General features: G+C 44.3%; 1 protein-coding gene across 5 annotated transcripts in view; it reads left to right on the plus strand.

The window, feature by feature from the left end:
- The window catches only part of MATN2 (matrilin 2), a 130,540-nt gene that overhangs the window by 64,439 nt on the left and 53,363 nt on the right, over positions 1–12,738 (plus strand). For 4 of the 5 annotated variants that reach the window (XM_040494072.1, XM_040494074.1, XM_040494073.1 and 1 more), the window contains exon 5: positions 3,535–3,657. The exons of the other annotated variant lie outside the window; for it this stretch is intronic. In XM_040494072.1, the coding sequence (XP_040350006.1) occupies positions 3,535–3,657 (123 nt within the window). The remainder of the gene's footprint in view (positions 1–3,534; positions 3,658–12,738) is intronic. 5 annotated transcript variants of the gene reach the window in all.

The following is a 12,738-nucleotide window of genomic DNA, read 5'->3' on the forward strand; positions in this document are numbered from 1 at the left end:
GGAACCAAGGACAGCGGTAATTCTGAGATTGGTTTAAAAGAGGAAACTCAGCCTCACAGTCTCCGTTAATAAAGGGGGGAGACTGGCCCTGGATCTGGGCACCTTCCACTTGGATGATTGTAAGGGACTTTGTATCCAGTTCGATGACACTCAACCCGGCTGCACACTGCAGTTATTTGGGGAGATTTCGCCAACCCTGCTGCCTGCATGCCACCCTGGCCAGTCTGGTTTAAGGAGCGGGGTGCCCTGGGCATCAGGGTTTTCTAAAGGTCCCCAGGTGGTTCTGATGGATAGCCAAGGTCAGACGCTGCCGCTCCTGTAGACTGGATCTTACAGTTATTCACAGGCCGTTCTGTGGGTGTCCCAGCCCTGTACCAAAAGGAATATGCATTGCCTCTCTACCTACCCTCTGGGGAGAGGTCTTTTGGAAAAAGAGATGGTTGCTTCGAGCTCCTGGTTCCTTGCTTTCAAAATGCTGCTTTCAGAGGGGTTCTTTTGTAGCATGTTGGGGTTTTTTTTTTCTCATTATTATAAAAGCTCCTGTTAGAAACTCTTGTTAGAAAACTTGAAAGCAGATCATTATAAGAGCCTAAAAATCACCTGTACTCCCACTATTCCTTTGTAACCGCTATTAGGTGGGGTTCCTGCTAGATACCAAAGGAGGCAAAGCAGCAGCTAGAGCAGAGAAGGGAGACCCAGGTGAAGAAGCTCATGCCCCCTCACTTTAGAGAGGGACTTGGGATTTGGGGGGTAGGTTGTTCCAGTGTGTTGGGGTGACATTTTCCAGTCATGAGGCTTTTGTGCAGGCACTGTCTCATCCCCACTAGGGAGCTTAGTGTCTAGCAAGGGCAACAGTAAATACATGGCTACTTAAATGCCTACACAATTGGGGCACCTGGGTGGCTCAGTCGATTAAGCGTCCGACTTCGGCTCAGGTCATGATCTCGCGGTCTGTGAGTTCGAGCCCCACGTCGGGCTCTGTGCTGACTGCTCAGAGCCTGGAGCCTGTTTCAGATTCTGTGTCTCCCTCTCTCTGACCCTCCCCCGTTCATGCTCTGTCTCTCTCTGTCTCAAAAATAAATAAACGTTAAAAAAAAATTTTATAAAAATTAAAAATAAATAAATAAATAAATGCCTATGCAATTAACATTGTGATACATGCCAAGGGGAAGAGTGCAGGCCTGCACTGACAGCCGATAGGGGAGGCGGAAAACTCTGGCCCTGAAGAACAAGCGAAGGTCCTCATATCAGGAGGTTCATTTTTCCATCCGTGTGCAGACAGACCAGAGCTATTTCGGCATGGAATTAAAAAACAAACAAACAAGCAAACAAAAAAAAACCTACTGCTGTTCCCAAACAAAGCAGTGATTTTATTTAACAGCTAGAAGTCCTCTAAGTTTCCCAGAGCCGAAGAAGCTGCCAGATCCCTCCTTCTAAAGGACAACCCAGGTGGCATTGCCCTCTCTCTCTTTTGATGGATTTTACCCTGACTGGTCCCCATCACCTGCTTAATCGGCTTGGACTTCTCAGCCTACCTTCCAGCCTTCTGCCATCTGGTGTCAGTTGTCCTTCTGATCCCCCCTCCTGCTACTTCCCTTGGAATTCTCAGCATGGGATTTAGCTACCACAACTGTCCTACTTTCCTCATTTCTGCACATTCACTCACACTGCTGCCGCGGCCCATAGTACCTTTCCCGTTTTCCATTCTCTCGCCTATACCTGCCAGCCTTTTCCAGTCTACCCTTGACGATGGGGCTAGTTTATTCTACCTCAGGACCTTTGCATTTGCCGTTCTTCAGTCAGAAATGCTCTTCCCAGAGCTTCATGTTACCCTTAGAATACAAGCTGGGTGACAGCAGGAACTCCTTCCTCTGTTTGGTTCACCACTGTATCCCCAGGGCCTGGGACACTGTAGATGCTTCATTTATTGATAAATGAAGAGTATCGGGTGATTCAGATTTTTCTTAGGTCTCTAGCTTAGGCTTGTAACTTAACTGTAGGTTTTATCATTCTTTAATGATTCACTATGATTTTTACATGAGCTGAAGTTTTTTCTGGTTATTGGTGTTTTTCTTCTATCTAAATCCAATGGAACTCTCGATTGGAGTTCCCAATTGGAAATCTAAGGTAAAATATACTGGTAATAGAAGAATTTGCATCTATAATTTTCTTCATCTACTTTATTGATTTGAGAATGAAAATACTTCTTTTTAGCACTTGAAAGCCCGAGTCCTTATTTGTGGAATATTAGGCATAAGCTTTTTTTTTAATGTTAAGAAGCAGATTTTATTTAAAAAAATTACTTAATGCATTTAACAGAGGTGATGAATCAATCAGCTTTTATCTTTTTATCAATTTTATGTATTTGTCTAAAAGCATAATAAATAATACAACTCAGTGACACAGGTGATTACATTGAAGTGTAGCCATTGGATTGATTCAGGGATCAATCAGGCTTTCTAGTTAATTGAGTTTTTATTGTAGCTTTCATAGTGATAACTTTTAACCAGAGAAAACTCTTTTTAATATATTCAATTTCTTTAATGCTCTTTGATTTTCTCCAACTTTAATGGTAAAGTCACTGGAAGAGCTAGTTAAGAAACCAAGGCATTCTCCTAGCTGAGAAGTAATGTTTATCGGGTCAGCCTGTTTGTGCAAAGGAGAGACTGAGTCAGTGATGGATTGAAAATGCCTTGAACCTTTTCATCCTCTGATATACTTTTAGTTTCATTGCAGCAAACACATTCCTGTGAGTGCATTCTTACATTGCATTTGTGTGAAACCCCAGGGCTCAGCACTTTGTGGACGCATAATAAATACTTGACCGACGTAGGCTCACTAATAACCATACATCCATTTATCCCTAGTAATCTTTGTTACCTCTACCTAACCTCCTTTGGCTTCGCCTTTTCCTCGTGTGTTGCTGGCGTGAATAAATGAAGCTCAAGGAGGATTTCCAAAGATTGTTCTGGTAGACAAATGGAATGAGGAGAAGTACGTCCAAAAAGACAGATGTAGAATTGGGACCTGCCATTTTTTGGGTGGAGTGACAGGTCTTCCCACTGTGCTCTCTCTCAACTTCCCCATCTGCAAAATGTCAAAGACAGTGCAGATTATCTCCTGTAAACCTGTGGGACTGTGATTACGAAGCATTTTCGTTCTCGAAGAACAGGAGTGGTACTTGGTGCTGACCGGTACAGATGCCTGCTCATGATAACTTCTAGTTCTCGGGAACCATCGGAATGCTTCAGAGCACTTTCATGAACATGAGGAAAAGACAGACCTGATGTCAATTCGAAATTATTCGATGCATTTAATAGAGGTGAATGATTCCAACTTTGAAAGATCTGTTTTTATTTACACATAAAAATCCACTGAAATGTTAATCGTGGTTGCCTCTGGATGGTAGGATTACAGTTATTCAATACGTTAAAGGTTATTCCGAAGGTTATTTTAGCAAGTGCTTGTTGTCTGGCCACGCGCGGAGGGTGGAGGGTCACGGAGGTGTCTTCTGACGGTGTGACTTTGCCCCAGTCCAGGATCTCTGTGCGGCAGAGGACCACGGCTGTGAGCAGCTCTGCGTGAATGTGCTGGGCTCCTTTGTCTGCCAGTGTTACAGCGGCTTCATGCTGGCCGAGGACGGGAAGAGATGTGTTGGTGAGTATTCATCTGCCTCGTTCCATGAGGAAGGGCAAGTTGAGCACCGTGAGGAGGGAAGGGGAGCCCCCCAGGGACCCAGCTGCTCTCTCTTGAGTTTCAACAAAGTGCTCAGGTGTCTGGCCCAGTTTTGGTCAGAATGCGAACTCTGAAGACTTCATTTAGGGCTGCAGCTGGCATTTTCTCCTACTGGGTCCTCAGCAAAAGGCATATTTATGGTAATCTACGTAAATAGAATTGTCCCTTTATATACTACATCGCTTGAAAAGGACTGGGCTGGTCTTCAGCCAATGCGGAGGCTGTTTGGGATGGCCTGACTTCAGGACAGCTCATGTGTTGCACACTCACTTGCCGGTGGGCGAGCTTGCTGAGTGGTCCCTACGTAGGCAGCCTTCCTCCTAAGTATAGATCTGCAGTTCGGTGACAGTCCCAAGTGGCCGCTAGGTGTAAAGCCCAGCTGTATGCAGGAAGACACCATTGTCAGAGGCAAGGAACAGTGGCCTCAAATGCGGACCCCAGGGAAGAAGTTTCAGGGGCAGTGCTTAGAATTTCAGGCACCAACTTGCCATCGGGTGAGTGACTTCCCACTTGAGCAACTCCACATTGTGTGACCTGGTGGGAGGTAGGAAAGGTGGGGTGGCATCTGATTTCTTCAGTGAAGGGTGATGGTTCTCCTCAGCACCTGGAGAGCGGGCCAGCACATCCCTCACGCCCCCGACCAGTGGGTCTGCAAAACACCTGAAACTCGCATGGTCTCTTTCGTCCTTCCTCCAACAAACAGTGCCCGGCAAACAGTAGGTGTTCCATTAACTGAACTCAGTACTTAGGAGGCAAAAAATCTGGAGGCAAAGGAAGGGAAAGGGCTCGACTCACACCAGACCTGGAACCTGCATTTTTCTGACTCTAAATCCTGCGTTTTCTCTTCTGCCCACACCCCATGGTTTTCAGGGGCCTTGTATGTCTTCCTTCCCATAGTGAATGATTATTATTTTGCACATAGAATTGACATTTTCCAGCACACTTTGATACTTAGCTAAGGATGTGGAAGGAAAAAGCAACAAAGCAAAAACATGGGTGTCCTGTTCTTCGCAGGTGAGGATAGAATGGGTTTGCTTGCTTGTTTGTACACACTGATGGGAACGAAAACTCCACTCGTCACAGATGGAATTGGTGTCCAAAGTGGTTCTGTTTATTTTTTTCTTTTTTCTTTTCATTTTTTTAAAATGTTTATTTATTTTTGACAGAGAGAGAGACAGAGCACGAGCAGGGGAGGGACAGAGAGAGAGGGAGACACAGAACCCGAAGCAGGCTTCAGGCTCTGAGCTGTCAGCACAGAGCCCGATGCAGGGCTCGAACTCATAGACCACAAGATCATGACCTGAGCCAAAGTCGGACGCTCAACCGACTGAGCCACCCAGGCACCCCTGTTTATTTTTTTCTTAATCTGCTGGTGGGGACAGCGATAGGTGGCAAGGCACCACATCCACTAGCACGGGCAACAAAGAAGCCGACATGTAAACACCAACTCTTACTATTTTTGCTTCATTCATTTGTATTCTGCAAGCAACATACTTTCGTTGAGGATGAGGATTAAACACATGAGGAAATCCCTGCTAATCGTTTGTTGTATTATCTGCTGGACTTTCCCCCATACAAATGTCTAATTCAAAACATTTTGTTAATGTTTAACAAAATGAAGTCATACTATTTATTTTGTTTAACCTATATTTTTTCCCTCACCAGTTGTTAAATGGGTAGAACTTTGGGTGCTATTGGGTCAGAAGGAAATCAGGCCATTGGGAATAAGGCCAGGGGATAAGCTTCAGGAAAAGCGGTGAGGGTGACTGCTTAATTCGGTGAGGGAAGGAGCAGGGAAGGCCCAGAACATGTGTGAGTGATGGGGTGGAGGCGGCAGGGGGGGCGGGCAGTAGGGGCCATGGCTGGGGCAGGAGGCCTGCCTTGGCCCTTGGGAAACTGGAGGGTGGTGAGGAACCCAGTTTTCTGAGTATTGCCAAATAATCGCCTAATCATCCCTGTGTATTAGAGGACCTTTGTGTCTCTAAGGGTTTTGCTGTAACTTTGGGGGTTTGACATTTGCTGAAGAGCAACAAGCATGAGAGTAGATGCTATGGTTGCCAGGGAGCTGTTGTGGACTGTGTTTATCAGAGGTGGGCATTTCTCTGCTGCTGAGTGTATGTAGAATGCCTTTCCTTGGGGGGGCATCAAGGCAGAAGAATGGGAAAATGGGGAGAGACTGTGTGTGACCCAGGCGTCATCCACCAGATATTCCTGTCATCCTCCTCCCCAACCAAGCACCTGTTGGGGGCTGGGAGTGAGATGATTACGTGCTGGTGGGCCATTGTTGCCAGTTTCCTTGGTTAGGGATATGTTACAAATTTTCAGAAGGTCAAGTGCTTCTGATGGGTTTATGCTGAGTGCATAACAAGTGGTGACGATAATAGAGGCTACAGAAGGTCAGAGAAGAGGGTCGTTATGACGGCTAGCGTGGGGGGACATCTGGGCAATGCAGGAAGGGTAGCCGTTGGACAAGTGTCCAGGGCAAGGGGAGATATTGAGGGCAGTAATGGTGTGGGGACAGCAGTGGTCATTGGGAGGGGCAGGCCTTGCTCCTGGGAGCTGGTGGAGGAGGGGGAGACTGTCACAGGAATGCCACACTGAAAGCTTAAGAGGCAACCTGACCTGAAGACATCAGTCTGAAGGGGCTTGTCAAAGATGAAGACCCCGGGTGTCAGACTTAGACAGGAAATTTAGGGAAGCAAAGGCTGGTAAGGACTATGGAAGCATTCCATCAGCTGCTGCTAGTTTGGGTGGCCCATATGTAGATGGGAACGTTTAAGAATATGGGGACCATAAATCCCAGTTAATCCAGGACAATCCCAGTTTATGCCTTGTTGGCTCAATTCTCAATAGCCCTCCCTTTCACTTTCAAAGGGGTTCTATTTTGGGTGATAAATGATAGGATCACCCTAGTTAAGACCAGTCTGACTTAAACAATGGGAGAGACCAGCTCTGCTGAAGCAGACAATTCCTACAGGTGTGAAGTAGAAGATGAAGATACCAGGTGGAACCATAGTGTTCAGGGCTTTGAAAATCAGGCTGAAGAGTCTGGGCTTCATCTCTGGAAAGGAGACACTGACGGGTTTCTAATTGGGAATGGCAAATGCAAAGCCTCATTTTAGGAAACTTAATCTCCTTGTGGTGCACTGCAGGATAGATTCCAGAAGGAAGATGGTGAGGGATGGAAAGACCAGTTAGGAGACTCTGGCAGCCTTCAGGGGAGAGGTGACAAGGGCCGGAGTTTGAGTGGTGACTGAAGAAATGGAGAGGGAAGGAGTAGAGATGAAGAGAGGCTGTAAATAAAGGGGAGGAGGAAAAGTCAAAAGTGCTTTCACTTGAGTTTGAGCTTCCATGACTCTGAAAGAGAATGAGTAGTTTTAGACCAGGTGAGTATGAAGTTGTGGTGGGACCCCGACAAGGATGTGTCCAGAGGGAGGAGAAAGGAGCACCATGTGGAGAGAGATGGGTAGAGCCATCGATGTAGCTGGGAAGCAGCTCAGTCCATTTCTTTCTGAATTTTAATTTCTACTTATTTTTTTACTTTAAACATTTATTTGTGTGTGTGTGTTGTGTGTTGTGAGCCCAGGTCTTACTGGGCTCAAACCCCAGTTCTGCTGCTGGCTGGGCATGGGTCATTGCATTTCTGAGCCTCAGTTTTCTCACCCATATCGTAGAGTAATAATGCCTACATCATAGTGTTTTGCGGGATTAAATAAGGTAACGAGTAAAGTCTCTCATACACGTGAGACAGTTATTACTATGATAGGCATATATCATCATCATCATCATTTCCTGGCCATCATGAAGTATGGAGTGAGGAGAGAGTGAAGGCCTGAACTTTGCTGGCCTGAGCCACATGTAGGGAGCCGGGGGGGGGGGGGGGGGGGTTCAAGTGGGGCAGGAAAAATATCCCTGAAGGAACAGCCTAAGGTTGGGGGCAGGGGTGGGAGTGGGAGAGGTGGGTAAGAAAATCAAAAGTCATGGGATAAGATGAGAAAGAGAATTTCTAGGCCACGGCAATATTAATGTCATGCTCCAGCGAGGCCAAAGGGAACAGAACTTAGGGGAAAAGCCGTTGAGTTGAGTCACTGATTCATCTCAGCAAATATTTCCTAACTCTCTGCCAGGCCCTCTTCTGGGCATTAGGGACACAAAGATGACCAGGAGCCCACTGATGATGATCAAGAGGGGTGGGATAAAGGGCAGATTTCAGGAGAAGGGGTAGGTGGTAAGACAGTGGGGGCAGTAAGCCTAAACTATTTATTTAAAGATGTGCTAGAAATTCACCACATCCAGCTACGGGTGAATGGATGCAATTGTTTTCGGTTTCAGCATCTTCAAAGCTGAGGTTCTAGTACTTTGACTCATCCCAGAAGTATGACTATGACCTGCATGAAAATTCAATTCGTAGCCAGACTCAGGACTTTTTAGGCAGCATTTCCACACTTTGGAGTTAGTAGAACATTAAATTCCAGTGTCGAAGTCCCATTTCCCTAACTGCTCATTTCACTCTGGACAGGACTGAATTTATTTCCACATTCAGGTGATTGAGAGTAGATTCCCAACTAAGGTCCTTTTTTGTATTGAGTTTCCTGTATTTGTAATCCATCAGCTACCACTAAAGCTGTGTTAATTTCCACCCAAAACAGCATTTTTCAGAGACCATTTATCTCTATCTTTAAGGGTGAATTTCCTGCTGTGCTTGTTTACCTCTGGTGTTTACCCACTGCCTTGTCTTTGGGGATAACTTTGATCCTGTTTGCATCTTATCTGCCTAAACAGATTGTAAACCCTTGGGGATAGAAGTCAATGATCGTACTTTTCATCTTTCAGCGTAGACTTGCGGTATGTCTCAGTGCATTGACTGAGGCTGAGTGATTGATCACAATCTCAAGCACTCGTGTATTTTTAAAAAAATCTTGTCCCCTTGATTGATTTTTAAATTACAAAATCAATTTTTGCATATTAAAAAAATTGTCGGAGTATAGATGTGTATAAAGTCAAAACCTGAAAGTCATTCCTCCCCACTTTTACTTTCTGGAAGTAATCACTGCTAAAAGCTTGGCTTCTCCTTTCTGCCTTTTTTCTAAGATGTCTTATGTATAGTATTTGCTTGTCGTCACCATCCAGGGTTTAGCATAATGCCTGATTGTATAGTAATTAATAAATGGTTGTGGAACAAATGAATGGCATTAAAGTATCCTATAACCCCCAAATTCAATGGTATCTGAATAAAGATGCAGGGCAATAAAAATATAATCTACATTTATTGAATGTTACTAAGTCATTGAAATACTTTATGTAGAATTGCAACAACCCTATGAAGGAGGTACTGTTGTTACCACATTTTGTAAATCTCTTAAGACCTGTCTCTGTTTGACTTTATCTGTAAATTGAGGATAACAATAATACCTATTTCAAAGGATTGTTGTGAGGGCTGAGTTAATATGTGTAAGGCATTGGGACAGTACTGTGTTTGTTAATATTATTACTATCATTATATTGTCTGCTACATGGGCAACAGATAAACATTAGCTAAGTCTGAATTTCTATATCCTTTATAAATTTTTGTCTTATGATTGCTTGCATTTAATAGTACGTCAGGTGTATGCCATTTGCAATGACACGAACAGAACTAGAGTGTATCATGCTAAGCGAAATAAGTCAGAGAAAGACAAATACCATATGATTTCACTAATATGTGGAATTTAAGAAACAAAACAGGTGAACATAGGGGAAGGGAAAGAAAAATAAAACAAGATAAAAACAGAGAGGGAAGCAAACCATAAGAGAGTCTCTCTTTTTTTTTTTTTAAGAATTTGTGCTTTTTAATTTTTTTTTTAATGTTTATTTATTTTGGAGAGAGAGAGAGAGAGACAGGGTGTGAGCGGGGGAGAGGCAGAGAGAGACACACACACAGAATCTGAAGCAGGCTCCAGGCTCTGACCTGTCAGCACAGAGCCCGATGCAGGGCTCGAACTCATGAACCATGACAAGATCGTGACCTGAGCCTAAGTCTGACGCTTAACCTACTGAGCCACCCAGGCGCCCCAAGAGACTCTAGAGGACAAACTGAGGGGCGATGGAGGGGTGTTGGGTAGGGGGATGAGCTAAATGGGTGATGGACATCAAGGAGGCCACTTGTTGGGATGAGCCCTGGGTAATATATGTAAGTGATGAACCACTGAATTCTACTCCTAAAACCAATACTACACTATGTGTTAACTAACTTGAATGAAAATAAAATCTTGGAAGAAAAAGAAATCATCCTGAGGCCCATACTCAGAACTGTGGTGGCACATAGCTTGGGGATTTAGCACAGCGTTACTGCTGCCTTCAGAGATATTTTTTTCCACTAGATTCTCCTCTACCAATTGCCCTCAGTAAGGAGGGGATTGTTGATAATTAAGTGGGGGACAAGTGTGGGAGGATCCATCTTTATATTGAAATGTCAGGTTTTCAGTTCATCAGATAACTGCTCATGTTTGGAGCTTGACCTCCCCCATCTCAAGACATTAAGTATTGGATTTGTCCCTATACTGGTTTCCTAAAGCTTCTGTAACAAAACTGCAGACCGAGTGGCTTTAACATTAGAGATTTCTTTTCTCACAGTTCTGGAGGCTAAGGTTCCAAAGTCAAGGTGTCAGCAGGCTTGTCTTTCTCCTTGGCTTGTAGAAGGCCACTCCCTTGCTGTCTCTGTATGTGGTCTTTCCTCTGTGAATATGCATACCTGGGTCCTCTGTGTGTCCATATCTCCTCCTCTTATAAGGACATCCGTCAGATTGGATTAGGGCCCACCCAAATGGCCTCATCCTAATCGAATCACTTCTTTAAAGATCCTATCTCCAAATACAGCCACAGCCTGACTGGCAACAGGACTTAAACGTACAAATTTAGGGTGGAGAAGACAATTCAGCTCAGAATATTTCCCTGTTGTTATCAAAATGGATAAGAAACTTTCTCCAGGTTTCGAGATCCTGAATAGAGAAATCCAGTTGTGCCCTGGTGGGAGAGGTTTTGTGAACCTGACTCTATACGTGTTATCTTCTGTATACTCAGCAAGTCAACTGCTTCTCCAATTTCTCTAATGATGAACTTGGTTTTTCTTACTCTGTCATCAACAAGCTTTAAAGCCCAAATGCTCCTCTTTGAAATATCCTGTTTCTACTAATGCCATCCCCTTGCAGACTGATCCCCACTGAGGCAACTTTGGATTGTGACCACATTGTAAATCAGAGACCATTGATCTTAGGCTTCATTACCTTGCACCAAAGTATCGTTTATCCTTGGACACAGCTGAGTGATTTTGCACATATTAGGCAGAGACTGAATGTGGCATGACTGGCTTCTAACGCTGAGATTTTAACACTTTGTGATCTGGAGGGTCCAATTCCCTACAGCCAGGGAATTACCCTTTCTGCTTATAAATGAGAGCATAGATATGTCAGGCAAATAACTGAGAAAGGATTTTATTGAAGGAGATGAGGACTTGGAACAACAGAAGCATTTCTGAGTTACACACATAGAGCACATCCATACATCTGCTCCCTAAACTTGGCCTCTCTTATTACAAGTACAGTTTTGCAACCAAGGAAGTTATGCAAAGAACCCAAAATGTGTGGCAAAGGATGTCAGAGTTGAATGGACTGGATCTCTCTTGGTCTTAAAAAGCCTTTAGGTTCACGTGCCTGGAAGCAGGCTCCCCGACATGTAATGTTGTACTGATGGCCTCCGCTGCTGTGCCCAGCAGCCTGGCAGTAAGCTAGAGAGTGGCCCTCAAATCAAGGTGGGATTTGACACCTTGGGGTTTTACAGTCCAGGGTCTTAAGACCCAGGAATGCTTAAATCCCGCCCTACCAATCTCTCCTCACCCTTTCAGTTCCCCATATTACTGAGCACACAGCAAGAGAATCAAAGTCCAGGAGAAGCCTTCTTACTCTATGAGATTGGGCCTGTGGTTGGCTGAGAGACGGAAGGTATCTTTCAAAGAGTGGAATCATTAAAAACTGCATATCCAGGAGCGCCTGGGTGGCGCAGTCGGCTAAGCGTCCGACTTCAGCCAGGTCACGATCTCGCGGTCCGGGAGTTCGAGCCCCGCGTCGGGCTCTGGGCTGATGGCTCAGAGCCTGGAGCCTGTTTCCGATTCTGTGTCTCCCTCTCTCTCTGCCCCTCCCCCGTTCATGCTCTGTCTCTCTCTGTCCCAAAAATAAATAAACATTGAAAAAAAAAATTAAAAAAAAACAACAAAAAAAAACTGCATATCCAAACTTATCCTAACCTTTTTATTTTCATTTAAAACATATGAATGTACTTTTAATAAAAATCACCTTTACTTACAGCTTTAAAAATTACTAATTTAAGTTCATTTGTTGAATGCATGATTTAAAATTTTTTTCTTGCATAAAACATCCCCGTAATGTATGCTCCATGATTTTCAATTTTGCTTTCTTTAAATTGCAGCAAGGATTTGAAGACTTCTATAAAGCAATCTAAGAGCAGAATCCTTATAATTTTTTTTAAGATTTTTTTTTAAGTTCATTTATTTTTGAGAGAGAGAGAGCACACATGCATATTTAGTGTGCTCTGGGCATCAGGTCCTATATTTTCAGAAGGAATGAAAAGCATTGATGGATTAGGGATTGGTTAAGTGGAGGTCAGTTAAAACAGCTCATCTGCAACTTTATTAACCCCTGATCCACCCCTGGATGTTCTAGAGCATTCTGGAAAAAGGCAAGTTTGGAGTATAAGGCTCAGATTTTAGGCCTAAGCAAAGCCTCCAACCTGTCCTCAGTCTAATATGGGGCCAGCATACTCAGGGGTTCTTCTGAGGGACATAGATGGCTGGACTCAGAAATTACACCCGCATGGTACATAAAGAGGAAGTTTCAAGAGAGAGGGAGAATCTGAGCTCCTGCCTTCAGGTACAGAGACCAGCTCACTCCTCATTGTAGTATTGTCAATTTCCTGGAACTTGGAAGTCAGATCAACATCTCTTCTCTTTGG

The sequence above is a fragment of the Herpailurus yagouaroundi genome, unplaced genomic scaffold (genome assembly GCF_014898765.1).
Source record: "Herpailurus yagouaroundi ecotype Mexico unplaced genomic scaffold, PumYag 186, whole genome shotgun sequence".
NCBI classification, from domain to species: Eukaryota; Metazoa; Chordata; class Mammalia; order Carnivora; family Felidae; genus Herpailurus; species Herpailurus yagouaroundi.